At 43.7% G+C, this 26,387-nt stretch overlaps 9 protein-coding genes across 9 annotated transcripts; 7 read left to right on the top strand and 2 right to left on the bottom strand.

Moving 5' to 3' along the window:
• Positions 1-447: 447 nt before the first annotated feature.
• Positions 448-1,982, bottom strand: K450DRAFT_220151 (uncharacterized protein). The gene is made up of 5 exons (XM_051585500.1): positions 1,874-1,982; positions 1,664-1,805; positions 1,316-1,589; positions 859-1,222; positions 448-748 (listed from the first exon to the last, which is right to left on the bottom strand). Exons 1-5 carry the CDS (start codon positions 1,928-1,930, stop codon positions 542-544), a joined length of 1,044 nt encoding a protein of 347 aa, XP_051448830.1. The 5' UTR covers positions 1,931-1,982; the 3' UTR covers positions 448-541.
• A 263-nt stretch (positions 1,983-2,245) lies between these two features.
• K450DRAFT_267844 (uncharacterized protein) lies at positions 2,246-3,328 on the bottom strand (the record flags this gene model as incomplete). The annotated part of the gene is made up of 2 exons (XM_051592853.1): positions 2,246-2,937; positions 3,001-3,328. 2 exons carry the CDS (start codon positions 3,326-3,328, stop codon positions 2,246-2,248), a joined length of 1,020 nt encoding a protein of 339 aa, XP_051448829.1.
• A 1,226-nt stretch (positions 3,329-4,554) lies between these two features.
• On the top strand, positions 4,555-6,237 carry K450DRAFT_220146 (uncharacterized protein). Its single transcript, XM_051585499.1, has 4 exons — positions 4,555-4,791; positions 4,860-5,390; positions 5,464-5,785; positions 5,854-6,237. Exons 1-4 carry the CDS (start codon positions 4,626-4,628, stop codon positions 6,149-6,151), a joined length of 1,317 nt encoding a protein of 438 aa, XP_051448828.1. The 5' UTR covers positions 4,555-4,625; the 3' UTR covers positions 6,152-6,237.
• Positions 6,238-6,308: 71 nt separating this feature from the next.
• On the top strand, positions 6,309-7,971 carry K450DRAFT_220144 (uncharacterized protein). The gene is made up of 6 exons (XM_051585498.1): positions 6,309-6,749; positions 6,841-6,970; positions 7,036-7,092; positions 7,160-7,242; positions 7,322-7,744; positions 7,805-7,971. Exons 1-6 carry the CDS (start codon positions 6,335-6,337, stop codon positions 7,855-7,857), a joined length of 1,161 nt encoding a protein of 386 aa, XP_051448827.1. The 5' UTR covers positions 6,309-6,334; the 3' UTR covers positions 7,858-7,971.
• A 79-nt stretch (positions 7,972-8,050) lies between these two features.
• On the top strand, positions 8,051-14,368 carry K450DRAFT_220139 (uncharacterized protein). The gene is made up of 23 exons (XM_051585497.1): positions 8,051-8,771; positions 8,846-9,571; positions 9,648-9,814; positions 9,898-9,993; positions 10,063-10,162; positions 10,236-10,417; positions 10,494-10,591; positions 10,662-10,751; positions 10,826-10,960; positions 11,031-11,284; positions 11,351-11,503; positions 11,569-11,727; positions 11,796-12,037; positions 12,106-12,304; positions 12,379-12,507; positions 12,572-12,739; positions 12,808-12,923; positions 13,002-13,215; positions 13,284-13,508; positions 13,571-13,690; positions 13,762-13,806; positions 13,874-14,030; positions 14,097-14,368. The coding sequence occupies exons 1-23, from the start codon at positions 8,076-8,078 to the stop codon at positions 14,246-14,248; spliced, it is 4,623 nt and encodes a 1,540-aa protein (XP_051448826.1). The 5' UTR covers positions 8,051-8,075; the 3' UTR covers positions 14,249-14,368.
• A 1,313-nt stretch (positions 14,369-15,681) lies between these two features.
• On the top strand, positions 15,682-18,049 carry K450DRAFT_288208 (uncharacterized protein; the record flags this gene model as incomplete). Its single annotated transcript, XM_051593542.1, has 12 exons — positions 15,682-15,715; positions 15,840-15,899; positions 15,969-16,120; positions 16,193-16,235; positions 16,324-16,392; positions 16,461-16,509; positions 16,582-16,741; positions 16,810-17,049; positions 17,127-17,286; positions 17,393-17,473; positions 17,530-17,594; positions 17,675-18,049. Coding segments are annotated over 12 exons (1,488 nt in total), but the record flags the coding sequence as incomplete, so codon positions are not given.
• Positions 18,050-19,723: 1,674 nt separating this feature from the next.
• Positions 19,724-24,378, top strand: K450DRAFT_220130 (uncharacterized protein). Its single transcript, XM_051585496.1, has 10 exons — positions 19,724-20,568; positions 20,624-20,981; positions 21,052-21,216; positions 21,320-21,933; positions 22,010-22,177; positions 22,242-22,493; positions 22,570-22,708; positions 22,779-23,062; positions 23,151-23,486; positions 23,548-24,378. The coding sequence occupies exons 1-10, from the start codon at positions 19,840-19,842 to the stop codon at positions 24,298-24,300; spliced, it is 3,798 nt and encodes a 1,265-aa protein (XP_051448824.1). The 5' UTR covers positions 19,724-19,839; the 3' UTR covers positions 24,301-24,378.
• Positions 24,379-24,529: 151 nt separating this feature from the next.
• On the top strand, positions 24,530-25,859 carry K450DRAFT_220125 (uncharacterized protein). The gene is made up of 2 exons (XM_051585495.1): positions 24,530-24,695; positions 25,472-25,859. The coding sequence occupies exons 1-2, from the start codon at positions 24,669-24,671 to the stop codon at positions 25,724-25,726; spliced, it is 282 nt and encodes a 93-aa protein (XP_051448823.1). The 5' UTR covers positions 24,530-24,668; the 3' UTR covers positions 25,727-25,859.
• On the top strand, positions 25,860-26,384 carry K450DRAFT_220119 (uncharacterized protein). The gene has a single exon (XM_051585494.1). The coding sequence runs from the start codon at positions 25,993-25,995 to the stop codon at positions 26,212-26,214; it is 222 nt and encodes a 73-aa protein (XP_051448822.1). The 5' UTR covers positions 25,860-25,992; the 3' UTR covers positions 26,215-26,384.
• Positions 26,385-26,387: the final 3 nt, after the last annotated feature.

Here is a 26,387-nt window from a genome sequence, read left to right as displayed (position 1 = left end):
GGATAAACTTTCCCTTTGTTAGCCAAACTGTCTCTTTTTTGGGTGTTTGCTCTTGACAAAGTAAGACTTCTATCCTCGTGTTTCTTTGAACCTATGACCTGTTGAACGTACAGCATCCATTGCCATTTCCAGATAGTGATAAATAAGGTTCGACATGTCATTGAACTGCGGGGACTCAAAGACCGTGCGAGAGGATGAAACAGAGCAGAGCCCAATTAGAAGAAGACATGGCTCATACTTGCGTGTGCGGCTTGCCTTTTGATCGGTGTACAGGCGCCATTGGATAACCCACATCCAGGATGCTACGCTCACGCCACTATGCCATTTGCTGTCAAGGTTTCTACTGATTTTCATTCCTTGCGGTAACACGGCCGCATGGTGTAGCCCTCCTACTAATTCGCTATTCTCCCCACAATTTTTTTTTTTTTTGCAATCATGGGCGTCAGCCTGGGAACGAATCAATTTTTTTTTCTTTTTAATGTGACGAAGAATGGGTAACTCTATAGAGAAGAAAAAATATATAAAATAAACCTGGAAGCTTCTACTTTTGCAATTCCTGCACACTGTACAAACGACCCAAGCTAGGGCCAGCAAATTGATTAAGTTGCTTAGTGAAATTGTGGATCTGTGCGTTCAGAAGCATGGATTCCAATCGGCTGGGTTCAGTTGGCAATTTAAACAAGCTGTTGACCTCATCCTCTGGGAGCAGCGATTGACCATTCTGGGCACGTTGAGCATTTTCTTGTTTCTATTAAGATTGAGATGGATAATGGGATGAGTTTTTTAGGTCTTCCCGAATGTGATTTTGATTACAGTGCTCTGTCTGGTCAAGTTTTTGTTAACCTCACAATAACTTACCCTCTTTGTCAACCATGCTTGAATCTTGGTTTGTTCGCGTGCGACACTTCTCTGCCAGTATTGGTAGTTGTTGTGCTCTTGTTGTTGAGCATCCGCGCAATCAAGCAAGTTTTCCAAGTTCTTTTGCATGAAAGGATCCAATTCTAAATCAAGGACTTCAAGGTTGGGAGCAAGGGGTGCATTGTCCTCAGCCAAGGTAGCGGTCTTTTGAGTGGAAGTGAAGGTGGTGAGCGAAGGAAGACGGTTGGCGTCGGCGACGGGCGAATCGAGATCGTGCAAAAGAGCAGTGACGAGATGTGAGTTGTGGACTTGAATAGGTAACTCATCAAAAATATTGGAGAGTGTGAGCTTATTTTTGATCATGCTGTGAAAAATAGGACATTTGTTTAGTTTCTTGCTCGGTGTGTAGCCAAATCGGTATACCCCTCCCCCCAAAATGCACTGACGCCGTCGTTACCTTTCAGTCGTGAAGGTCTTCTTCTCATAAGCCTTCATGAAGGCTTCAGTCAAACGGAACGCTCTCAAACTCAAGTTGCCCTGAGCAGCAGATTTGGAGACATCGTGAATAATGACAACCGATTGTGCGCTGAGAGAGTTTTGATAGTTGTATTGAGTGTCGATCAAGTTGAGATCCATGAAGTTACCCAAGTGAGCTGATCGATACCATCCAACAGTGTTATTGTCGACATTCACCTCGCGCAAGCATCGCATCATATCAAGCTGATATTGTGCTGTTATGATAGTAACCGTGGACAAGTTAGAATCAGTATTGCTGTAAGATCTCTGCGGTTGAGGGATAACTTACCGCTAGCCTCGTCATCATCGCTAGAAGGGAAGGGGAAGCAGTTGGTGACTTCGAGAACACCATCAACGTCAAGACCGAGAAGCTGTCCTGTGACATCGACAGGATATGATTCACGGCAGTGCTTGATGATCTTTAGCACAACCTGTTTCGAGATCATTAGTAACGATTGGTCATTGATTTTATGGTAATTATGTTCTTCATTATTCGTACCAAACCGTCAAGTTGCACGGTATGCAGAGGCTCGGAAGAGGGGAGACTGGTAGCCATGATCTAGATTAAAACCTAATGCTGCAAGTTTTTCTACTTTGGCTGCTGTATATTTTTTTTTTTCTGAGCCTCCCAAATTTTCGGTGCTCAGAATGGTAGCCAGTGCGTCACGCACTATTTGTGACAAAATTACGGATTGAAGAAATTAAGAAAGTCAAACATATCAATGCAACCTCTCTCTTCAACCAAGCTTTTCAAGTTAGCGTTCTCTTTATAAATAAAAATCAATATTTTATACAGTAAATAAGGTGCGTAAAAATACTATGGATCAAACTTTTACACAGTGATATAGGTTACTGGTACACTCTATCGTCACTACTTCGCAATGCCGTTAGGAGTAAGTACAGTGGTTTTAAATGCGCCACTGTTTTGCTTCGCGTGCTTAACAGCGTCATTCACGCGGTCAAGTGTAAACGTGGCGTCAATTTTGATAAAGTGTGTGTTGATCAGTCCAGCATCAAGCATGCCTATCAACTTTTTGACGGCCGTTCGTGGATACATGAAGCAACCCTTGATATTGATATTATTCAACATAATAGGGTAGTAGGGTAGCTCTATGTTGCTTTGACTTCCACTCATAAGGATTATAGTTCCATTGGGACGAAGTGCAGCGAGCGAGGATCGCAAAATTGACAGCGACGCCTTTGGATCCAATAAATCAAACACATGATCGATAGCACCTTCTCCAGCGGCTGCCTTAAATGCGGCGGCGTCTTTTACCTCATCGCCTGATGTCATGACCGGCACCACTCTGTCGCCAAAGTGATCTTGTAACATCTTCATCTTCTCAGCACTGCGGGTTGGGACAATGACTTTCCTTGCTCCCATAGCAACAGCGACTGCAACACCGCCTAAACCAAAATATCCAGTACCTCCTAAGATCATAATGGTTTGACCGGCTTGGAAGTTTCCAGAGAGTAGACCACCATAAGGTACAAGTAATAGGTTAATGCAGGTGAACTTGGCGGCATCTCTACCAAGGCTTTTCGGAATGACAGTTAGGTTTTCTTATGGGAAAAGTGCCTTTTCAGCAAATGTACCATGTCGAAACGTCTCGGACAAACCGCTACCATCAGGACAATGCAGGCCTTGCAAGATTTGCTGAGGGCTATTTGGATCATCTCTCGCAGTAATGGTTCCATCACAGTAGACGAAATCGCCTATCTTGAGGTTGGTACAATCAGGACCAACTTCTTCAATGATACCTACACCTCCACAACCAGGAATGAGGGGTAATTGCAATGGATAGGGTCGCACGGCTGAAAAGATCTCCTCAAAGTAATGCACGATACGAGTAGCCAAGACCTTTACTACTACAGATCCAGGCGCGGCAACTGGGGATGCCACTTGCTGAATTTCGAGTTCGGGTTTGCGTTCAGTGAGTACAGCTGCTTTCATTTTGTACTGAGGTTTCCTTTTCAGAAGGTGTTTCGGATAATGAGAGAAATGAAAAGAGACTGTCTTCGTTTTATGCAATGTTTAAACATCGGTATTTCGAGTAGATAGTACTATATTAGGTATTACCAGTTCATGAATGAAACAACGACGGTCGCTTAGTGTGCCGAGGTCGCCATGAGCAAAGCATTTGTGTCGGAGTTTTGGTTTTAGCGCTACGTTTTCGCTTACGTTGCCGATGCCAACGGATTTTGCTACTCAAAGTCGCTAACCAAAGGGTTATATATACCACGGCTGTTACACGATCATTATGAAATAAAATATATTCAATTATGGGTATTTTGTCAATGTAGCATTCCTTGCACCATTTGCTTCTATAAATGACAGTGTTTAATAAGCTTTGGCCTATAAAGGATTTCCCTCCTTTTGGTAAATCTTAACATTCTTCCTAAATTCACCTTGTGGGGAATAATAGGCATCCTCCCTTTCTTTGACGTCAGCGGACAATATCATACATGATCAAACCGATACCTGGATCAATGTCTTCCTAACTCGCATCAGCCCTTCACTACTGGCAGAAGCATTATGGAAGCTACCAACAAACGTTGTTGATTGGTACACCAAAAGACAACAGCAGTCGTATACTGATTATACTGCTCTCCGACGGGCACGATTGGTGGATATGCTCTGAGAGGTAGTCAGCAAACAGCATAAATTAGCACTCAGGTACTGCCACAACCCATCTAGAACCCCATCGCTTATGCAAATCGTAACGTCTCCGTCTTCTATTCAGTAACCTACTGCGTACACTATTATAGCAAGTCACAGTTCCTTTCATATTGTACGATCAAGGCGTTGTAAAACGAGCAATTTTTGCAATCTGCTTCAAGAGCAAAATGTAATATTGACGTATCTTGAGTAGTGACAGAATACTTTTCAAAAGAACGGTCGATTTTTTCTTTCGAGCGAAGAAACAAAACACACCTAGTCGTCATTATAAGCTGCTATAGCCTGGCTTATCTATGTGTGGTTTACTCTCTAGAAATTTACAATATTTAAGAAGGCGGGTGTTAAGGCGGAACGTAAAAACACCGCCTCAAGATGATACAGTATTGACAAAGCTTGCTGGGTACTTTGCTTCTGATTGGCTGTAGTTACCCAATAAGCGTGGGATGGCAGTCAAACCTAAAACGTGAGATACCAGTATTTAAGTCACTCTTTTCTTTGCAACGTCCTTTGCCAGTTCTTTTCTCAGGCACCTGCCGTTGTTTCCCCACTCTTGTCAAATCCATCGTCAGTTATGTCTACTCTTCAAAAACTTGCTCAGTTCGGACAACGCCACATCGCGAAGGGTATCGGTCGAAGCACTGAACTCGTCATCGAGAAGGGCAAGGGTGCCTATGTTTTCACTACCGAGGGCAAGAAGTACCTTGACTTCACATCAGGCATTGGCGTCACCAACACTGGTAAGTTATCAACATCGTAGCTAGGCTGACGTGGTTGGTCGGATCATTTACACACGACGCGCTATTAGGTCACTGTCACCCTCATGTCGTAAAGGCCGTTCAAGAACAAGCCGCTACACTCACTCACGGACAGTGCAACATCTTTTACCACAAGCCCATGTTAGAACTCATCGAGAAGCTTCAACCCAAGATGCCCTCCAAGAGCCTTGATACCTTCTTTTTCTGGAATTCTGGATCCGAAGCTGTTGAAGCGGCCGTCAAACTTGCCAGACACGCTACCAAGAAGCAGAATATCATCGTGTTCCAAGGTTCATATCACGGTCGTACCATCGGTACCATGTCAATGACTACCTCAAAGACCATTTATGGTGCTGGTTACGGTCCATTGATGTCTGGTGTTCACGTTGCTCCTTTCCCATACTGTAACCAGTGTGCCGTGCACAAGAGTTCCCCAGATACCTTCAACATCAACAACTGCTGTAACGATCCCATCCGTCAGCTTGAACTGGTCTTCAAGCAACGCTCTGCGCCATCTGATACTGCTGCTGTTATCATTGAGCCTGTCCAAGGAGAAGGAGGCTACGTTGTACCACCTAAAGGTAAGGTCCATATAAAGCACTGGCGGCATGAGTCTGTGTGGCGATAATAACGTCATTGTACACAAACATCTAGATTTCCTTGCCAAGCTACGAGAAATTTGTGACAAAAATAATGTCCTTTTGATCGCTGATGAAGTCCAGTCTGGATTCGGTCGCACCGGCAAGATGTTTGCCGTTGAGCACTGGAACGTCACCCCTGATATTTTGGTCATGGCTAAGGGTATTGCCTCCGGTTACCCACTATCCGGTATTGTATCACGCAAGGAATTGATGGACAAGCAACCCGCTGGATCCATGGGCGGTACCTACGGAGGAAATGTTGTTGCATGCGCTGCTGCCAATGCCACTTTGGAAGTCTTTGATAACGAAAAGCTTCTTGAAAACACCAATGCTAGGTAAGCCAATTCTGTGGCATTCAATTTTTAAAAACTTTCTATTTCTGATTAATTTTTCTCTTGCTCAGATCCGAAGAACTTTTCTCAGCATTGCGCTCACGTATTCCCAAGATGCTTCCCAAGGGAGCCTCAGTCGACATTCGAGGACTTGGTTTAATGATTGGTATTGAGTTTTCTGGTGTTCCCGCCGGATTTGCCTCCAAGATTGCAAACGAGGCCCGCGATAACCATGATATGTTACTGTTGACCACCTCCATCTACGAGACCCTCCGCTTGATTCCTCCGTTGAACGTCACCAAGGAGGAGACAGCTGATGCCATTGAACGTATAATGAAGAGCGTTGAAGGAGCTGTCAACCAGCTTTAAGTCGTATTTTTTTGTGCAAAATTTCCCATCTACATAATGTTAATAAAAAAAATAAACACACAAAAATTCAATCTGTTCCCCTTTCGCACACAAAATCTCTTACCTCATTTTGCGGAATTGTAAATAAATTTTTGTGCTCGTCGGCTCCCAGAACCGTCCACCTTTAGCTGTTTCCTCACTGGGATGGTCACCATTACTTCGTCTCAGCTACGGCCGCTACTGTTGTCGACGCTTGTTATAGCTTGTCTTTTCTACTTATATGCATTCCCGCTCAACTGGTCCTCGGGATCTACAAAAACTGCCCATGTAGATCAAAGCGCGTCATCTGCTGAACAACTGGTGGTTGTTTCAGAGCCACATCCCAATCTCCCAGACCCATCATTGCCCCCTGCTTGGCACAACACCACCCGTGCCAACGCCGCCTTCGTTATTTTGACCAGAAATAAAGAACTGGATGATGTGCGATGGACCATGCGACAATTAGAGGCAAGATTCAACCACAAGTTCAACTACCCGTATGTATTTCTCAACGACGAACCCTTCACTGAAGAATTCAAAGAATTGACTCGGGGCATGACCAATGCAAAGATTCAATATGGTGAGTAACATACTTCATGATAGTGTTTATGACCATGGAGTGTTTGCCAAGAGCCATATCTCATTGTTACTCCGTCCCTTTTTTTTTCCAGGTATCATTCCTCACGGCCATTGGAGCTACCCGGAATGGATTGATGTGGACAAAGCCACTGCTCTTCGGGAGCAAATGGGTAGAGAAGGTGTTATTTACGGTGACAATTTGTCGTATCGTCATATGTGCAGGTACGAATCTTATACTTTTGAAAGAGAACAGCTGTTGGCCCTGTCACTAATCCAACATTCCTCAGATTTGAAAGTGGCTTCTTTTTCAGACACCCTTTGATGCTGGAATATGATTATTACTGGTATGTATTTGGCTTGTCTCTCATATCATTTGGCCCATTCATGCTAATCTTTCTATTCTTGAATCAGGCGTGTTGAACCCAGTGTCGACTTTTATTGTGACATTGATTATGACCCTTTCCTCTACATGAAAGAAAACAAAATGAAATACGGTAAGCAAAATCAACTGAGAATGTAAAAGCCCTCCGTTAAGATCATATTCAGCATTTTAAACTAATACCCAATGGCCAGGTTGGACGATCTCTCTTTTTGAATACGAATCCACCGTTCGTACGCTATGGCCAACCGTCAAAAATTTCATGAAGGAATATCCCGATCTCATCCCAGAAAACAATTTGATTGATTTTGTGACCAATGATGGTGGAGATACCTACAACATGTGCCACTTTTGGTCCAACTTTGAAATTGCTGATTTGAATTGGTTGCGCGGACCTGCCTATCTTCGATATTTCGAGTACCTTGATCGCGCGGGTGGTTTCTTCTACGAAAGATGGGGTGATGCGCCGGTCCATTCCATTGCTGCTGCCATATTCCTCAACAAAACAGAAGTTCACTTCTTTGATGACATTGGCTACCGACACAATCCATTTACACATTGTCCCACTCGACGTGAATTGCAAAAGAAATGTCATTGTAACGCAGACGATAACTTTGGTAAGTAGCCTTCAACTGACCTACCTAGAAAGGGATCTGGCTAACCCAACCCACCAACAGATTACAGCGCTTATTCTTGCATGCGACGATGGGAGGAAGTTACGAGGGATTAAAATAACACGTACCATATATTTCATTTGTAATTTATCATTGCTCATTACAATAAAGGAGCCTCTCTGCAAAGGACACTGAAAAATGTATTAAACACAAAACAAAATTGACCATCCGTTCGTGACATTTTGGCACGCGAATTTTCATTTCACGACTTGTCTTTTTTTTTTTGGGTATTTCCTTTTTCTTCCACAGACAGACCCTTCATCCACTGTCATCCATGGCGGCAGATTTCACGGCGGGCCCGCTGTATTCATTACTGTCATCCGTTGACCACGAACAAAGAGTGTTGTACAATTCTCAGCTCAAAGTTCAGTATGACAAGTGCGACTCGGAATCAGAACGATTTGGAATTCTGAAGTTACTACTACCAACCGTCACCGCTGTGGAAGACAAGTCAGTGGTCGAGGAAACTCTCAAGCCCATCGTACTAGAGAGCTTTCAAGTAGATTCCATGATATCTACTGAAAGCATCGCCTTAATTGTCTCAACACTAGCCGAACGCATCGCCTCGGCTCTCGATAAAGATGAAACTGACTTTTCAATTGATCTCCTCCAATTACTTTTATGTGAACTAGTCACAGCTATGCAAACCGAGGTGGACCTTGTGGAGCTCGATCCAGTTGACTTCATTGACGCACAATTAGGTGATATAGCTGAATGGAAAGCTATCAAGGCGCAAGCCACGCGCGACTCACTCCCCGATCAACTGGATCTGGAATGTTGTTTGGATACGCTTAACCAAGTTCTACATTATGTACAAAACGACAATGTATGGATAGACGTCATTGGCTTGGTTGCTATCTCTCTGATCTCATGTACCGACGCTACCTTGCGAACAAAAGCCGTGAACGATGTCATATCCAGTTTGTATTATCGACAAGAAAATGCCAGCAAAAAGGCGAAGATTTGTCAGGTATTTAGCTGCTTTTTTTTTTATTCGAAACATCAAAGCCAAAGGGTTATGCAGCTTACATGTAGTATGAGTAGATGTTGTGGGAGAGAACATGCGGGATCTTTTTTTTACCTGCAACAAATTTGCTGCGTTCGGAAGTCTATGGATTGACGGCCAGATTTTTCGATTCTTACTTTGAACTTGACGACGATACCGGTCTACCCATGTTAGACCTTCGATTGAAAGACCAATTCTGGCAGCTTATTCAGGCTGGCCTGAAGAGCAAAGACTCTACTGCACGAAAATACGGCGTTTACATTTTCAAGCGAGTCATAGACCTCACCACCAAAATCACTACACCTAATAATATTGAATGGACCCATTATTTCAAATGGGAGGACGACAAGTCTCAAGCTTATCAAAACTTGTATGAAGACTTTTTCTTGCTGTACGATATCATGCACGAGAACGTTCTTCACTTGGTGGATCCTATCCTACCACGATTCGAGCTATTGCTTTTCAGCTCAGATCCTGCTATAGATCCGTCGTGGTGGACGCTTTTACTTTATCGAGGATTTCAAAACGAAGCTATGTCTGTTCGTAAGAGAATCCTGGAATATGTCTTTGGATTCGAAACCAAGCAGTCATTGCTCGCCGTAGCCAGACAATACGACTTTTTATTTGGCGTTTTCTTCGCTGCTATCGATGCAACTAGTCTGTACACTGTCTCGACTCTTGGTGCCATGGTCAGCCCTACTGGGGAAATGCTTCGTGGTTTCATCCGTAAATTAATAGAAGCGGTAGAGGACGCCGAAGAAAAGGTAAGTGCTTTGCTCCCCCTCGATGATAATGAGGATTATCCATCCGCTGATGTACTCATGATTCGCGTATCAATAGGTTACCTTGATACAACAACTCATACATCATGTAGCCTTTGTCATGACAAGCTTTGTTGCAATGATGTACGTCACCGAGGCGTTGACGGATGTCGCACCTTGCAAGGCGTTTGGTCCCGAGGAACTCAAGTCTGTCAGAGTGTTGATTGATAAAAATATGAACTTTCAGTAAGTGCGTTGGTAGTGTACCAGCGAAGGTATCATGATATTGCCATGAAGTTATCCAAGTATTAAATCAATGAAACCATCAGGAAACAGAACGCAAAAGTATGGATGCGACGGCTATGTATGCAGGCTGTATTCCAGCTATCGAATGTTTCAGCGCTCGCATTTGTGGACTTGGCAAAGTAGGTGTTTGTGGGTCGACAATTCAGTAGCTGGCGATGCATTAACCCCGGTCTTTATATCACCTTTAGGACCATCAACTCGCTTGTAAATCGATATCCGATGGTAGTAGATTCTACAGAGTTCACCTTTATGAAATCATGGATCGAGCAATACGAAACAGAACATAATGTGAGCTTTTCTGCCAAATGTTGGACGTTCATTTTTGCTGTCTTTAGGTCACTCATTCATCCCTCTCTCACAGGATAAGGCTGTAGCTCAGCTGGCAAAAAAGACCAAAGATTTTGTAGATGAGCCAATTTCTGAATCAGACTCTTTGGAGAGTATTCAAAATGAAGCAAATATCATTTCCCGAGTTGCGATGTTCAGTCCGGAATCAAGCGGCCAATTTGCGCCGCTGATTGAGAGATTACAAGAGCTTGTCCAGTATGTGTTTTCATTCTTTCTCACACCAACCGTTTGATTGAAGGAATTTCTTCTGACGCTTTCATTATGGCTACAGACAAGAAGACTGTGATAACAACTGCCTAGCAAAAGTTGTTGTACTCCTGTTGACAAGTTGGTCTGATTATGATGCATTACATGGTGGAGACGGTGCAGGTATGTACCCATTGTGTTTCTTAATAACAGACGGTAGGCAGCACTAACGTTTTCATGGGATACACTCTAGGTTACATTGGCCTCACATCTGAAGTGTGTGTCAAATTAATTCAAAAGATGGAATTGCTGTATCTCGAGGGCGATGTTGATGCTGTTGTCGGTAAGTCAATAATGTTAATTCACCATTAAGATTGCCATAAGCGCACCAAATATCAGGTAACCAACACACAGCAGCTCAAACATACGGCCCTTTCTATGCCAAGTTCACGGAGTATCTCCTTAAGAGCGATATCTTGACTACCACGTTCCGATCTGACCTGCTTGTAAAGTATGTGCAAAGCAGCAAAACAAAGATCAAGAATAGTAGCGGTAAGTCTCCCAACATGTCACTCCTCCAAGCTTTCCCAAATATTGACCACATTTTCTATTGCACCATTAGAAAAAACGTTTGATAAAGAGACATCCAAAATGAACTATCTGCTTATGGCGGGAATGTCGTTTACCATCGCAAAAGAGTTCAAACTACAAGGTCTCTTTACGGATGTCACTGAACTTGCTGCCACTGCTGCATCCTCCAGACTCAAGCGCACGCCAGATTTCCAATCGTTCGGCAAGACTTGGGGCTCGTTGGTTGACGTATTCATTTCAAGGAAATGGAACTGTATCACAGCTATGATGGAGTATTTGCAAATGGTAAGTATGCTTCACTACTACAGTAAGGCAGAATGAAACAAGATGGCCTGACTCTCAAATTGTTAGGATGACCAAGCGGCTCTCGAGGCAATAGATGCACAAGACCTTTATGACCATGCTGTAGACGAGCTGGAAGTGGCGTCAGAAAGCTGCGTCATACCGATCATGAAGTGCATTCAACTTCTCGTCGCTCTTCCGTTCGAAAAGTCGTTGGAAATGGTAAATATCTCGTAGACGATGCATTCCGCAGCTGTTTCAACGCACTCATTGACATTTTGCTTTAGATCCAACCATGTGTTGACCATGCACTAGAGATGATCAACGCAAGCTCTAGTCAGAGTAACACTTTCCCTAAAATCACGGCTGCTGTCATAGATATGATATTTCAAGAAGAACTGTTGGCAAAGCCCGAGCTCAACGAAGATGATGGGCCGATCAAAAAAGTTAGTCAGATTGTCCAAAGGTTATCAGAAACTTATGCAGTTCATTAATTAACGTTATGACATTCTAGGCATTTCACAAGATATTTGATTGGGGTGACTTAAGACCATACATCGTTACCCAAATGGCGTCCAATTACTATCGGTATTGGTCAAAGATGTCGGATACAAGCATGGCTAGCCTTCAGCAATACAAATCCGAGTTCATACAACTCCTAATGTATGGACCTATCCGTTACCGTGACGATCAGAAAATGGATGGAGCACTTTTGCTCAAGTCAACTGCGCTGGAAGAAATAAACGAAACAGAAGGGTAAGTCTGAATTAAGCGAATGCACTATTTCACTTCCATACGTTGCTCATTCAGCATTCGTTGCATAGGACTGCTGAACTGAGCTTCAGTTTCAATGACTATGTTGTACGGGTACAAATGAACATCTTATTGATGAAGCTAAAGGACACTGACGAGTCCCATTGCCAATTCGCTGAGGGTGTGTTGGTTGAACTGCTTACCTTCATATCATCCGAAAAGTACACACATTTGTTTGTGTATGTCAACCAGATTGAACATCGATGCAAGGTAAGAAAGCGATGTAGTTCGTTGTTCGATTCACGCAAAATAGATCGCAGCTAATCTGTCTTCATTCTTACAAGCTGCGAATGGTGTGCGCCATCATGCTACTGCTGAAGTTTATAAACGAGAACAACGTCGAGAAATATATAAAGCTGTTCTTTGAGAGTCTCAAGAAGGAAACCATGGTGTCCATCAGAAGCTACTTAGAGGTAACTTACTCAGTACTGATGAATAGCATGTCATAAGGCAGACGCTAACATTATTTTTGGCTAGTGGGCGATGGTGCGCATGCTCTCAAAGTTCCCATCCCACTTTTCATTCATTTATGCAGAGCTACAGAATGCCAACCCCAAGGCACATGTCATGATATCGTTAATCACTGTTACCATGTTTGTTGGACAAGGCATTTCGTCTCAGGAACTCCCTGCTTATATAGACAAGGTAAGCGCATATCTGCCTGCGTGATGCTTCAAAGTTACTTTTGGCCATTACTAATATAACGGATGTAGACATTGGCATACCTGCTCCCCTGGCTTACCAGTAACCACCATACTATTCGCCTTATAGCTCAATGCGCTCTCCGACGAATTTGGCTACGATATAAAAGCAACAAAGCTTCTGACAGGTATGTTTTGAAAGAGATTCGAAATCATTTTAGCTGTTGCAAATTGCAGATATCTGATGCATCCCCACCCTTCACTAGCACGTGCGAATCTATTCTGGATGCTAATCAACGTACGCTTGAAACTCTTCATGACTTTTTGGAGTCAAATGCAGATGCTGTTCGCTTCCGAGAAAAACTTGAAGAGTCCTACTACTTTAGAGAATTCGATGCAGAAAAGGACTTCAACCTAGATTTTATCTTCCGACAAGTTCCTACCATCTTTAATGTATCTGATAGTGAACGCATCGGCATGGTTAGTAGTGATGTGGTCAATATGTGGCTGGCATGTAGATGTGAAGAAAACTAACCTGGTTCATACAGCGAGCCTTCCTTAAGGTGGATCCCCAAGTAGCCGACCTGTTCCCGTTGATCAACCTCGAAAGAACTGCTATAAAAGCCTCTGCTGGAAGTTTAGAAGAGTTGCTAGCAAATGACCCTGCTCCTGTGGAAAACAAAGACGATGCATCGTTCCAAAAGAAGATCATGCCTTGGGAAATGATGCTAGAAAGCGACATTGATTTGACCAAAAATCTGGTTCGGCATAATGTAAGCATAACATAGGCGGAAAGGCCCATGTGGAATCTACACTAACCTGACCTCTACCTCAGCGCCGACGAAACGATCTGATTGTGGTTGCTAGTTTAATTGACCGTCTGCCCAACCTTGCTGGCTTGTGCCGTACGTGCGAAATTTTCAATGCTGGTCTGCTCACAGTCCATAATCTGAAGGTTAGTATGCGAATGACAAGAAGAAATTGCTGTTACCGCTATCAAATAATCTAACCCATCATCTCGATTAGATTAAGGACGATCAGAATTTCCTCGGTATCAGTGTATCATCCGAGGTATAGCATCCCCATTAACATTTACCCGTTTCCTTGAAAATATCCGCTAAACCTTATATACTTTTAGAAATGGATGCCCATGAAAGAGGTCACGGAACCTGATGTAGCCGCATTCTTGACTGAGAAGAAGGCGGAAGGCTATCTGCTGTGCGGATTGGAGCAGACCACCACCAGTACTCCATTACAAGAATTCGACTTCCCAAGAAAATGCGTTTTGCTATTGGGTAAGTTGAAAGAAATCATGACCAGAGCTTTAATCAATGCAATTCAACTCACCCTTGTGCATCTAGGTAAAGAAAAAGAAGGCATCCCAGCTCATCTCCTACAGATGCTGGATCACACCATTGAGATCCCGCAATTTGGAATCACTCGATCCTTGAATGTCCACGTTAGCGCATCCATCTGTATCTATGAATATACCAAGAGACAATTAACTGGATAAATGTCGACCGCTATATTATACATCTTTCTTTGGCCGATTTTAAAATGCCTAGAATAGGTAAAACATCCTGCTATCAAATAAAAATTATCGTGGCAGCCAAACGTTTACTTTGATCGATGCACAATCTCGGACACCTTCTTTTACGTAACTTTCTGTCGTATATTTCCGGAGATATTGAAAAACAAGTCGTAGCTATGGTTTAGGAGAGATACCGGTCAATATCTTGGATGGAAGTGTGTCAGAGAGTAGGGACTAGCTCTGGATGTTAGACATTGCAGTTCAAACTGCAACTTGCAATCATTCGGGTTGACAGATTTCATTTATACTTTGAATGAAACCACGATATTACTACTGCTGCCAACAACTTCGATGTCCCCCCCCCACCACCCCAAGGCAACTGCCATCGATCCTCTGTATCATTGCTTACTGTGCAAACAAGAGGGAACGGCTATCACTTATTATCACATACATTGGCCACAAATTACCTCTTGCCTGTTTGCAAGTATCGCCGTCCAACACCTCTTCCTCCGTCGAAATGTAGTACTACTTCCATGACGGAAGTGTAAATGCTTTACCGAAGCAAATTGGCAGCGAATTCCACCAAGCATACGCATTAGGAGATTGACAAATGATAGTAATTCCAATTTGCTATTACGTACGTGAAATTGCAGAAGCCAAAGAAAATAGCAAGTTTCTTTTCTTTTTTTTTTTCATTTACTTCACCATAGATCACCGTAGAGGAAAAAAAGCCCCCCTGACTTGACTTGTCGAAACGGTGGAGACTCTAATTTGTATTTCTCAATATTAAATCTAGGAAGAAAGATTCATTATAATCAATCTTCGCTCTCTTCATTTACAAATCACTTCGTTCTCTTCTGTTTACACTCTTCACTGTCTTCAGCCCATACTTTTTTTTTATCTCATGGACGAACACAGAGCGACGCCAAAGCATTTGGAAGAGGAGGAGCACCTTGAATACATCTACCATGGTTCACCATCAGACTATTTCAACAACACTCGAATGTCAGTAGACACATATGTAACAGCAAAAGAACCCGACAATGAAAGTTTAACGACTATAGGTGATGAAGTGGAAGGTCCAAAAGATGGCGAACAATGTATCGAAGCAACCGTCGTAGTGCAACCAAATAAATCCGAATTATATCAAGATTCACAACCTACCGATGAACCGTATAATGACCATGGCCGAGGTCTTCCGCTTAAGCAATTTATCATTGTCTACACAGGGTAATTATATTTGCGCCTATGCCCATCTTCAACACCTCAGTCTACTTACTATGATCACATTTACTACCAGATTGTCAATGGCCATTTTTCTTTCGGCACTTGACCAAACAATGTAAGAGCACGGACTAGGTTTTAATGTGTATAATGCATTCTCCACTAAACTGTTCCTCCACCTATGTCATTATAGTGTCTCTACCGCATTACCCAAGATTGCATCTGGTAAGTTCCTGGTTGTTTTTTGTTCAATTTAGCCTAGCTGCCACCAGACGTCTACCGAGCGAGCGCATTAGAGCAATATAACTATACCACCCAATCGTATATTAACTCGCTGTTTCATTCACAGAGTTCGAGTCCCTTTACCAGATATCTTGGGTTGGGTCATCTTATCTTTTGACGAGTACCGGTAAGGAAATTTTGCCGGCGGAATGCAGATAAAATATATATGATACAGCACTAAATTTCCTCTAAACAGCTTTCCAGCCACTCTATGGACGACTATCTGATATCTTTGGCAGAAAGCCAATGCTGCTATTTGCACTCACATCGTTTCTCATTGGGTCCACTTTATGTGGTGCATCCACGAATATGACCATGCTCATCATCTGTCGCGCCTTTTCTGGCATCGTAAGTGGTGGTATGAGAAGTAGCGTGAAATTTAAACATGACAAAGTCGTAATTAATGCATTCTAACAATAGGGTGGAGGAGGCATCCAATCAATGTGTTCAATTATTATATCCGGTACGAATTCTTTTATTTGCTTGTACCACGTCGGTACCAAGGCAAAAAACACTTACTTACCGCCTTTAACCCCCGCGTCGCTGTTCAGATATTGTGGCATTACGACAACGTGCCAAGTACCACGCTATCACAGGCATTGTCTACGCGTTAGCCACAAGTATGTTACCCCATGGCCTTTCTCAAACGTGTCAATTCTATCATCTAACCCTCTACGCTTTGTATCAGTCCTAGGTCCCCTCATAGGTGGTTTCTTTGTCGACCACTCAACTTGGAGGTGAGAGAAGTAGTTGACAGTCTTCTTCATCCACCCATACTAAACCATTGTCTTCCATTACTTTTCTTTTAGACTTGCTTTCTATATCAATGTCCCTATCGAGATCATTACCATTATTGCTATCTTCTTTTTGCTACCCCTAAAGTCCCCAAAAGTATCCATTGTACGCAAACTCAAACAAATCGATTACCTAGGGGTCATCCTCCTCGTTTCATGTATTGTGTGCCTCTTGGTAAGTGTCAACATTGACTACCTGATTAGAGGTAGACATACACTAATACGACTGTTCCTTCGCGTCAGTTCCCGTTGGATCGTGGAGGTTCTGAAATGCCATGGAATTCACCTATCATCATTATCCTCTTCACTGTCGGTGGCGTACTTGGCCTAAGCTTTATCTTTGTTGAAGGCAAAATTGCAAAGTTCCCTGTCATTCCAGGTCACGTCTTCAAAATTCGAACCGTCGTGTCTGTCTACATCTCCATCTTCTTCACTGGACTGCTATACTTTGGTGAAATTTACTACTTACCTATCTACCTCCAGGTAATTGAATTGCACAGCTGCTGTGCATGACATGTATTTTAAGCACTCCAGAAAAGCTGATATCTTCTCATATTTAGGTTGTCAATGGCGCGACTGCCACTGGAAGTGGTCTTCGCATGATGCCTCTTCTTTTAGCGCAAGTGATTCTCTCATGGCTCTCTGGGTTGCTGACATCGAAGACTGGGAATTACCGATATATTCTAATGGCTGGATACTTTATTATGACCGTCGCTGCAGGTGAGATAAACCTAAACATGAAAGAGATTGGCTTTCCGATATCACCGACAAGTGATGGGATATTTTCGATCATCGCGGACTAACGCTTTGCACGCCCGCCCGCCAGTTTTGATTGCAACTTTGGATGAACACTCCACTCAGGTCAAGCAAGTTGGATTGCTATTGATGATTGGAATGGCTACAGGATGTAAGAACCTGACCAACTTTTTGAATGGCTGACGCAGTACTGACAAATGACTTCAGGTACCATGCAAAATAGTTTGATTGCTGTGCAAAGCGCTGTGGAACCTAAAGATGCCGCTGTGGTGGTAAGATTTCTCAGCCTCTGCTTAAATTTTTTATACAGCACAGCATTGCTACCTATTTGCTGATCATTTCCGTTCTATAGCTTTCTGTACGCAACTTTTGGCGCTCAGTCGGTGGTGTTATGGGAGTGGCTATCTGCGGATCGTTGCTGAATAATTCTCTGTATAGCCGACTACCCGTTGCTTTAGGCTCGCTGTACACTGACCAGCTTTTGACGGACATTATCTCGAATCCCAGTATCATCCGAACGCTGGAGCCTACCATTCAACATGCTGTGATTAATGCATATGTCGAGTCGTTGCAAATTATCTTCCGGAGTTGGATCGTGTACGCTGGTATGGCGTTCATCGCCAGCTTGGGCATAAAGCAGTACAATTTACGCAACACGATCGACAAGGTGCTTGTTCTAGAAGATGAGAAAGATAATGGTGATGTTGAAAAGAAGGCCGCCATGTAAACATCGAGAGCTTGTTCCTTTTGTTACTATCGGACCGTCTGCACCCGGATGCTTCAGTTTTACCCCCCTTGCATTGTTAGGGCCCCCCAGTGCTGGGAAGCGGATATACAGTATGTTAGACTATGTAAACCCCACTACTTAATACTTGTAATTGTTTGGAAAAAAAAAGATGTGTTTTAACTATAAATCTATTGCCGTTAATAGCGCAACGATGTTCTTGAAATAAATATTTACAATAACGTGTGTATATGAAAAGAGTGTTGCAATCATGATGCGAATTTGGGAAAAAAGTAAGTGTGTTTCTTGATAAAATGAATGACGAGTTTCTTGGCGGATGGAGCTTTTTGTTTTATACGTGAGGGAGAATGATGATAGCGATGATACCGCCTAGAAAGCAGCCAAAGGCAGCAACCGACAGTATGAAACAAATGACACGGAATGTCCAGGCCAACAGTTCCAAAATTGACATGTGTATTGGACGAGCACGGTTGTCGACTTTGAGGAGGTAGTGGCGCTCTGTGAGGAGGTGCGATTAAGATGAAAGAGCAGTACAAGCTCTTGCAAAATACCGCAGAGCGCACTAAATATTTTCATTGGATTAATTTTTTTAAAGAACGTGTCTCCTTATAACCACAAATGTAATTGCAACACAAGGTACGAGCTATGATTGAAGCGCCTGTTCAACATCTGAGTCGGAAAAACGAAATTGACCTCAGCCCTATTGACAAACAGCTTGAAAACACAAGAGGTTGGTTCATCCCTAGAGTTCCGTCATCCGCTGTCTCAATCAATCCTAACTCAAATGTGACCCCGTGTTTATGTATTTGGGCAGTCCTTTCCTAGCTTCGACACATTGACTCCTCCTTTTGGAAAGAGTGAACCTGCTAAAACCTTTGTGCCAGGTTTATTTTTGTTCTAGCCGCCGCACGCTGCACAAAGATATCGACATTGGCGTGATCGTTCGTTTGCACGAGGGTTCATGTTAATGCCGGCACCTTTATTTGGCTGACTTTTATCGATCGCTTGTTCGCGAAAGTTGCCACTTTCATCCCTAGCTCATCCATGCTGCTGCAAATTAATGATGAAATATAGAAAAATGAGGCGGGCAACCAATAATTGGCTAATTGAAGGTAATTATTGGCTCACCCTGGCGAATTGCATGGTGCTGTTGCTACTGCCACTGTATGGCCTGACCTCCTATCACCAATGAAAAGAGTCACTTGCTTTTGACCGTTATGGTAAAAGCTGCTTTGCCTCCTTAATGGGTGAAAAAAAAAATTCGCAACAAGCTATTTTTCTTTGCTGGGGCTAGGGAAATAGGGGTGTGTGCAGTGAAACAAATATTACACTATCCCTAGCAAGGTACATTGGTTTGTTGGATAAACCTCGACATCCAGGTAGTGACGACGATTACGGAAGAACCTTCTGAGAGCCTAAAGGAACCGAATGCGCTTGGAAGCCAGGAACGGTGTCCAGTGGAATTCCACAATGGTGAAACGCAGGCGAAGATCATGTAGATCTGATACTCAATTTGTTAGCAACGAACATCAATTTCTCCCATTCAGCTTACGAATAAGAGAACGAAGGCTTGGTATGAAACCCGATACGTCCATTCAGCTTTAAGTAGTCCTTGAATTATTTAAAAAACACAAGACATAACAATTGGGACTCTTTGGTTTCCCTTTTTCTACTTTCTTTCATCGTACCTTCAGTTACAATTTTGTATTCGTACAATTTAAAGAGTTCTTTTATTTCTTTTGCAAAAATAATCCATGTACCAGTAAATTCGTATGGACCAACCTCACTCATCCCATACAAGTCCAGCCGCAGAGTTTATGGCTGAACAAAGAGGTGGACAGATAATAACTGCATCTATGCAAGGTACAGATCGCCACCAGCGGCGGCGGCCAGTTATCAGGAGAAATTCTCAGCCTCAGCCTATGGAATATCCGTCCATGTACTCAAGTGGAGAATCGAATCCTTCGTATTCTTCCAATTGTTTCAGTTCAGATCAGCTTCTAGCATCTGCACTGTATGGTTCAAGATCAGAATCGCCTGTAGAACGTCCAAGTAATCCACCGCCGCCGCATGAATCGACCAAAATGCCTACATCCGAATCCAGAAATTTACAACCAGCGACCTTCCTCAACGACAAGAGCGGAACCTCGGTTTCAAGGCAACGGTCTTTAACTAGACCTGAACGCCATCGTCCACGACCAGGCATGGTGTCGGTCATGGCCCATTCAATGACCATGGATCAATTGAATAACGCTGCCACGCAGACCGGTCGTGAAAACAAACATAGAGGAGCCATTACATCCAACAGTGGCATCATCCGAATCCCTTTGGGAGCCATGGATCATGCAGAGACGATGCAGAAACGAAAGGGTTTCAGTTTCGCCCGATTCAGCTGGTGGGTTATTCTCTCTCGGCTAGCAACGTGCTGCTTCCCTGGCTGTTGCTTGCGAATATGCCTAAAAAAGAACACCAAAATGGTTCAACAGGCCTGGCGAGAAAAGGTAATATTTATCTTTCTGACACCCATTTCAACACCACTGACTCAATGCCTTATAGGTCACATTGGTTTACATAATCTTGTTCTGCTGTGGTGCAATGGCATTCCTAACATTTGGTCTTAAGTACACCATTTGCAGCGATCTCGAGACTGATTCCTACTCTTTCTACAACCAGACAACCAAACTCCGTGAACGCGTCTATCGAGAAGACGTAGTGGTCCATGGTCGCATCTATCCCTTCCCTATCATGCAAGCCTTTCTCAATACCCAAAATATATCCATGTCTTCTGACTACAAGAACATGGATCTCACGGCCCTGTTTGATACCGACGTGACAAATGCTTGTGTAAAATATGATGCCGGTCTAGGGTACGGTCGAGGCACTTTGGGAAATTGCATTGTTCCTGGTCCCTATGGTAAATGCCACTCTACACCACTTTCCTAATTTCCCCTCCCCATGTTCAATACTTAAACCTTTATCTGCAGGTGGAACTTTACAAAGAGGCGATTCCAATTGTATTCCTTTTCGAACTCTTCACCATTATTATAAGTCCAAAAGAGCCTTAGTCTACGACTGGAGAGACCTGCAGCCTAATGGCCCAACAGCAAATGCTGCTAACCCAGTCAATCTCACTGTATTGGGCGATGGAAGTAAGATGGCTTTTATTTTATTTCACAAAAAAACTCCCAAACAAAAACAACCACTTTCAAAGACACGGCGTACTCATTCAGCTTGGTTTCCGTACCCAAATAGTTCTTAATCTCAATTACTACCTTTCTTCTGGACAAAAGTTCTTCGGCGACAGAGCTGACGTGGTTATCCGTCAAGCACGAGGACAAGATGCATCGTACTTGTTTTCTTCTTGGAGCGAGGTTCAACAAGCAGAGGCCTGTATGAATTCACGTTACTACAGCGGAGTCATATCGAGCGATACCATGGGCTGCATTATCAGCCAGCTTATAACCAGTCTCATGTTTGCCATCATCATTGGTCTTATTGTCGTACGATTTTCAATGGCGGCTATATTTCACTGGTTTGTGGCTCCAAAACTTGTTAAACCAGGAGGCAGGTCAGGTAAAATTTTAGCTTGGCGATCCGTTGCTGGCGGAAACAACGACCCTGCCATTCGTCGACCGCCCGTTGTCGTATCTGAAGGAGAGCCAGATACTCCCCCGCCTGCTTCTGTGCCTGTCAAAGTGGACCGTTCATTTAGTACCTCATCAGAAAACACCACCATGTTTGATGCTGGTAGTGTCGATACCCAACTATATACTCTTATGCTGGTCACTTGCTATTCTGAAGGTGAAGCTTCCATGCGACGAGCCCTAGATTCACTGGCGAGGACAACTTATTCGAACCGTCACAAGGTAAGTAATAGTGTCGAGGGAATGGGCTTTCACATGGCTATATGCTAACTTTTTTTTTTCCAATGATGCTTCGTAGGTGTTTTTTATCGTAGCTGACGGTATGATCACTGGATCTGGTAATACTCGGACCACACCAGACATTCTTTTGTCCATGTTAACTCTGTGCAGCGGAATGGAAGAGCCGAAGAGATGCACATATATGGCAATTGCTGAAGGAGGTAAACAGCTGAACATAGCTAAAGTGGTAAGCATTGGGGGACAGTAGAATGATATAGTGTGAGTCATGATTGACGTTCTTGGAACCACAGTACGCAGGACATTATATGTGCGACGGTCAGATGTACCCAGCCATCCTTATTGTCAAATGTGGCACAGTGGACGAGCAAAGTTCACCTAAGCCGGGTAATCGTGGCAAGCGAGATTCTCAGCTTATCCTGATGAGCTTTTTGCAACGTGTTCTGTTCAACGACCGCATGTCTGTGCTCGATTATGAAATATTCTGGAAAATAACTTGGCTCATGAAAGGTATTACACCTGAGAAATTTGAGCTGGTGCTCATGGTAAGTTGTAGAGGATGCCATCAATAAGCTTTTCCAATGACGTACTAAAATGTTTTTCTTTTTAAATTTTTTATAGATAGATGCAGATACAATGGTGGCTCCAGATTCTCTATCTCATATGGTGGCCGCCATGGTCAATGACATTACCGTCATGGGACTTTGTGGGGAAACACGTATCGCCAACAAGACCGATAGTTGGGTCACTATGATACAAGGTAAATTCACCTCTGAGCACACTATGTCACACCAAGTACTAAGCAATTGTCAATTTATTTTTGTCCCCAGTGTTTGAATACTACATTTCGCATCACTATGCAAAAGCCTTCGAATCTGTGTTCGGTGGTGTTACTTGTTTGCCTGGATGCTTTTGTATGTATCGAATCAAAGCACCCAAGAATGGAGCGTGGGTACCGTTGCTAGCGAATCCAGATATCGTTTTAGAGTACAATCAAAACGTCGTTACTACACTGCATGCCAAGAACCTCTTGTTCTTGGGAGAAGATCGATTTCTCTCCACGTTGATGCTTCGCACCTTCCCAAAGCGCCAAATGATGTTTCTCCCACAAGCCGTAAGTCCCGTCATTTGGATCTGAAGAAACACCTCAGCTTGACGTGTCCGTTTTTCCTTTAAGACTAAAAAAAATTGTTTTGGCTTAGGTTTGCAAAACGGTGGTGCCTGATACGTTTCATGTCTTGCTATCTCAAAGACGACGCTGGATCAATTCTACGATTCATAATTTGATGGAACTCGTCCTTGTATCTGATCTCTGTGGCATTGCCTGTCTATCCATGCAGTTCGTAGTGTTCATGGACCTGCTTGGCACGGCCATCTTGCCAGCAGCGGTCGTCTTGGCAGTGTACGTGATTGTTGTATGCGCTATGTCCAGTCAGCCTCAAATACTGCCTATTGCGGTACTGGTTGCTATTTTGGGACTTCCCGCTATTCTCATCGTGGTCACAACGCGAAAAATTTCTATGTTTGGATGGTTACTGGTAAGGGCTCATTTGAAGCAATTTAAATGTCACTACATCGACTCAAAAAACCCTCCATCAGATATACATCTTAGCATTGCCAGTATGGAACTTCCTTCTGCCCATCTATGCATTCTGGCATTTTGATGATTTCACATGGGGAGCCACTCGCCGAGTGCACGGAGACAAGGCCAATGAAGGCCATACGGAAGATGACGGAGACTTTGATAGCAGCCAAGTTATTATGCGCAAGTGGGAGGAGTGGGAAGCTCTTCGGTGGGGTCGCCGTAAGGGGCCGCTACGTATGACGCTGATTACTCCGTCTAACGCATCGACCATGGACGAAAGCAAGCGGCCCACTCCGGTTTCCCCCCTAAGTCCGACCTTTTTGGATCGTCAAAAGTTCGGCTCAAGTAGTCCCGTGGCGAGTGTCCGCACAAGCAATGAAAAGGACAGACGACGAAGATCAGTACCAGTGTACATGACACCTTCTCTCAATCGATCGAGAGAATTTCGCCCTGCAACTAGTGCTCATGGTGTGGACTTCCAAACCTACCGAATGTCGGAGGACTTCAGTACAGCAAAGCAAGGCGCATTGAAAAGTGAAGGCTACTTCGGACCGCAATCCATGGTGTCCTTACCTCCTCAAGACACGGAATCTTCCAGTGTGACGGTTGGTTCTCACTCCATGTACTCTAGAAGACCGTCGGAAGCAACCAATGCTAGCGGATTCGGAAGTGAAGGTGCGTCAAACGAAAATGACCACTATTCGGCAGAGGAATGGACGTCAGAGGTAGCATCGACGTTGCAGCAGGTATTACAGCAACATCGATGAAGGAATGAATTTATTCAGCATTTATTTAGAATAAAAATACATCACCATGGATATCATTGTCATGGCAACGTGTCTCTACGCTACGAAATTTTTTAGAGTTGAGGCTTGGGCTCAACCAAGGGGGAGCAAAAACCTGAGTCATTTTTTTGGGGGAGGACAAACCGCCTGCCGCAGTCTTTGTCGCAGTTTGAAAATGGTTCCAACCGGTTGCTGATAAATACAACGGCCCCAGAGCGCAAAAGTCAATTTACCTTCTTCTTCTTCTAATCAGTGAATGTTCAATACCCTTCAGCAGCAGTACTCTGCCTTAGCTAAAATGTCTGAAGATACCTTTGACCAAGCTTTCTTGGATCCCGTCCTCTTTGGCGATGACCAGCCTCAAGATGCCCTGTCATTCTCCCATGGTAAGAATTCCTGTGATAGTTCGCCTACCACTAGCTTTGATTCCGAATGGGAAACACATGTGCTTAGCCGTAAATCTCTTGCTCGTCTTGAAAATACAGCTCAGTCGCACAAGCACTCTTACATTCCGCCTAGCCAGCGCAACATTCTCAATTCGCCTTTGGACCTCGATATGAGTTTGTGTGAGACACCAGCATCGTTGTGGGAAACTCCCATCGAATCTCCCTTGACCATGTATTCGGCTACACCTTATATTCCACCCACTCCATTTTACACTCCCATGATCTCTGGTCAGGAAGAGTCTGCCACCACCATGGCCAAGTCTCCTTTCATTGCTGATGAGGGCTATTACACTAGCCACATGTCTCCTTTCGTCGCTGGTTTCGACGGAAATCCCTTGACCCTTATCAATGAGAAGGCCGCTCATCTTGCTCAAGAGCAGAATCAGCAGATTGTCTATGTCGGTGAACAAACCACAGATACCACCAACAACAACTCGTTGTTCGTTCCTCTTGACGACTGTATGGCTGATAATGAAGACCATCAAAAGTCTTCACAGCGCTCCTTGTTTGATGTCGTCGATGACTACTTCAACAGCTCACAAAATTTGGATCCCTCCAGCGGAGATGACCAGGACAACGATGACGAATATGTCCCCCACTCTGCTTCTACTTCTCAGTCCAAGCGCAAGAAGTCTTCTTCCACTCGCGATGCCACGGGTCGTCCCCTCAAGCGCTTCCAATGCCAACGTAAGGGTTGTGGTATGATGTTCTCTCGTCGCTTCAATTTGCAAACCCACATGAGAGTCCACGACCCCAACCGTCTTAAGCTCTTCTGCTGTGATGTCGAAGGCTGTGGAAAGAACTTCGATCGTCGTCACGACTTGACCCGTCACGAGGCAACGGTTCACCGAGGTGAACGAGCCTACCACTGTGACTACTGCGAGAAGCCTTTCAGCCGAAAGGATGCTCTCGTTCGCCACTTGACTGTCAAGGGCTGCCCTAATCAAATGGGAGCAATGTAATTTGCCCTTTGAACGCCACGACTTGAAACACCGTGATGAACACCTCCCTGATACTCTTATCTACAACTGGACACTCTTCCTCTTGCACTCGGAAACTTATCTCTGGATGGCTTTGACATGCAAAGTCTTGTTTTTGCATCTGCCCCCCAACAACAGATATTACCCACCCCCCACCTCTGGATATGCCGATTTAAAGCATGGATACCAATCCCCATGGTTTTGGAACCCTTTCTCGGCCAAAGTAATACACACATCCTTCTCCAGGAATGAAGATGGAAAAAAAGAAGAAAGAAAAAAAAAAAAGGAACCTCTTACTCGACTCAATTCAAATTAGCTTCAGAAACCTCCCTTTGCGTATTTTTGTTGTAATTTTTTCTCCATTTTGGAAACCCCTCGGTTTTTGTAGCTTTCTATCTTTTCGAAGTATACTTTTTTTTTTTCTTTTACTTTCTCTTACCTCTCTACTTCGTCCTGGTCCTTGTATGTAACCCTGGTTTACATACTGTCATGTCTCTGCGAGATCCTTGACTTGACCCTTTTTTTTCTTTTCTGCTTTTTCACAAATCTTTTCTTTAAACCTTTGTCTTGCCAAGACGAATAACACAATGATGTTATTCGCAATAAACCAATCTGTACCAAATCAAAAAAAAAAAAAAAAGCC

Source organism: Umbelopsis ramanniana (assembly GCF_025399195.1).
Source record: "Umbelopsis ramanniana AG unplaced genomic scaffold K450scaffold_3, whole genome shotgun sequence".
Classification (NCBI taxonomy): Eukaryota; Fungi; Mucoromycota; class Umbelopsidomycetes; order Umbelopsidales; family Umbelopsidaceae; genus Umbelopsis; species Umbelopsis ramanniana.
This window is presented reverse-complemented; position numbering and strand designations above follow the sequence as displayed.

What these genes read in the sequence shown, in the direction of transcription:
- K450DRAFT_220151 (XM_051585500.1), bottom strand. Translation starts at nt 1,930, where the DNA reads ATGGCTACCAGTCTCCCCTCTTCCGAGCCTCTGCATACCGTGCAACTT. An exon ending in CCGTGCAACTTGACGGTTTG is followed by an intron (nt 1,806 to 1,873) that starts GTACGAATAATG and finishes ATCTCGAAACAG; the next exon opens with GTTGTGCTAAAGATCATCAA. An exon ending in AAGACCTTCACGACTGAAAG is followed by an intron (nt 1,223 to 1,315) that starts GTAACGACGGCG and finishes TATTTTTCACAG; the next exon opens with CATGATCAAAAATAAGCTCA.
- K450DRAFT_220146 (XM_051585499.1), top strand. Translation starts at nt 4,626, where the DNA reads ATGTCTACTCTTCAAAAACTTGCTCAGTTCGGACAACGCCACATCGCG. An exon ending in CATTGGCGTCACCAACACTG is followed by an intron (nt 4,792 to 4,859) that starts GTAAGTTATCAA and finishes ACGCGCTATTAG; the next exon opens with GTCACTGTCACCCTCATGTC. An exon ending in CTACGTTGTACCACCTAAAG is followed by an intron (nt 5,391 to 5,463) that starts GTAAGGTCCATA and finishes ACAAACATCTAG; the next exon opens with ATTTCCTTGCCAAGCTACGA.
- K450DRAFT_220144 (XM_051585498.1), top strand. Translation starts at nt 6,335, where the DNA reads ATGGTCACCATTACTTCGTCTCAGCTACGGCCGCTACTGTTGTCGACG. An exon ending in TCGTATCGTCATATGTGCAG is followed by an intron (nt 6,971 to 7,035) that starts GTACGAATCTTA and finishes AACATTCCTCAG; the next exon opens with ATTTGAAAGTGGCTTCTTTT. An exon ending in AGAAAACAAAATGAAATACG is followed by an intron (nt 7,243 to 7,321) that starts GTAAGCAAAATC and finishes CCCAATGGCCAG; the next exon opens with GTTGGACGATCTCTCTTTTT.
- K450DRAFT_220139 (XM_051585497.1), top strand. Translation starts at nt 8,076, where the DNA reads ATGGCGGCAGATTTCACGGCGGGCCCGCTGTATTCATTACTGTCATCC. An exon ending in TAGAGGACGCCGAAGAAAAG is followed by an intron (nt 9,572 to 9,647) that starts GTAAGTGCTTTG and finishes GCGTATCAATAG; the next exon opens with GTTACCTTGATACAACAACT. An exon ending in GAAATAAACGAAACAGAAGG is followed by an intron (nt 12,038 to 12,105) that starts GTAAGTCTGAAT and finishes TTCGTTGCATAG; the next exon opens with GACTGCTGAACTGAGCTTCA.
- K450DRAFT_220130 (XM_051585496.1), top strand. Translation starts at nt 19,840, where the DNA reads ATGGACCAACCTCACTCATCCCATACAAGTCCAGCCGCAGAGTTTATG. An exon ending in AACAGGCCTGGCGAGAAAAG is followed by an intron (nt 20,569 to 20,623) that starts GTAATATTTATC and finishes AATGCCTTATAG; the next exon opens with GTCACATTGGTTTACATAAT. An exon ending in TGATGTTTCTCCCACAAGCC is followed by an intron (nt 23,063 to 23,150) that starts GTAAGTCCCGTC and finishes GTTTTGGCTTAG; the next exon opens with GTTTGCAAAACGGTGGTGCC.
- K450DRAFT_220125 (XM_051585495.1), top strand. Translation starts at nt 24,669, where the DNA reads ATGACCAGCCTCAAGATGCCCTGTCAT. An exon ending in GCCTCAAGATGCCCTGTCAT is followed by an intron (nt 24,696 to 25,471) that starts TCTCCCATGGTA and finishes TGTGGTATGATG; the next exon opens with TTCTCTCGTCGCTTCAATTT.
- K450DRAFT_220119 (XM_051585494.1), top strand. Translation starts at nt 25,993, where the DNA reads ATGAAGATGGAAAAAAAGAAGAAAGAAAAAAAAAAAAGGAACCTCTTA.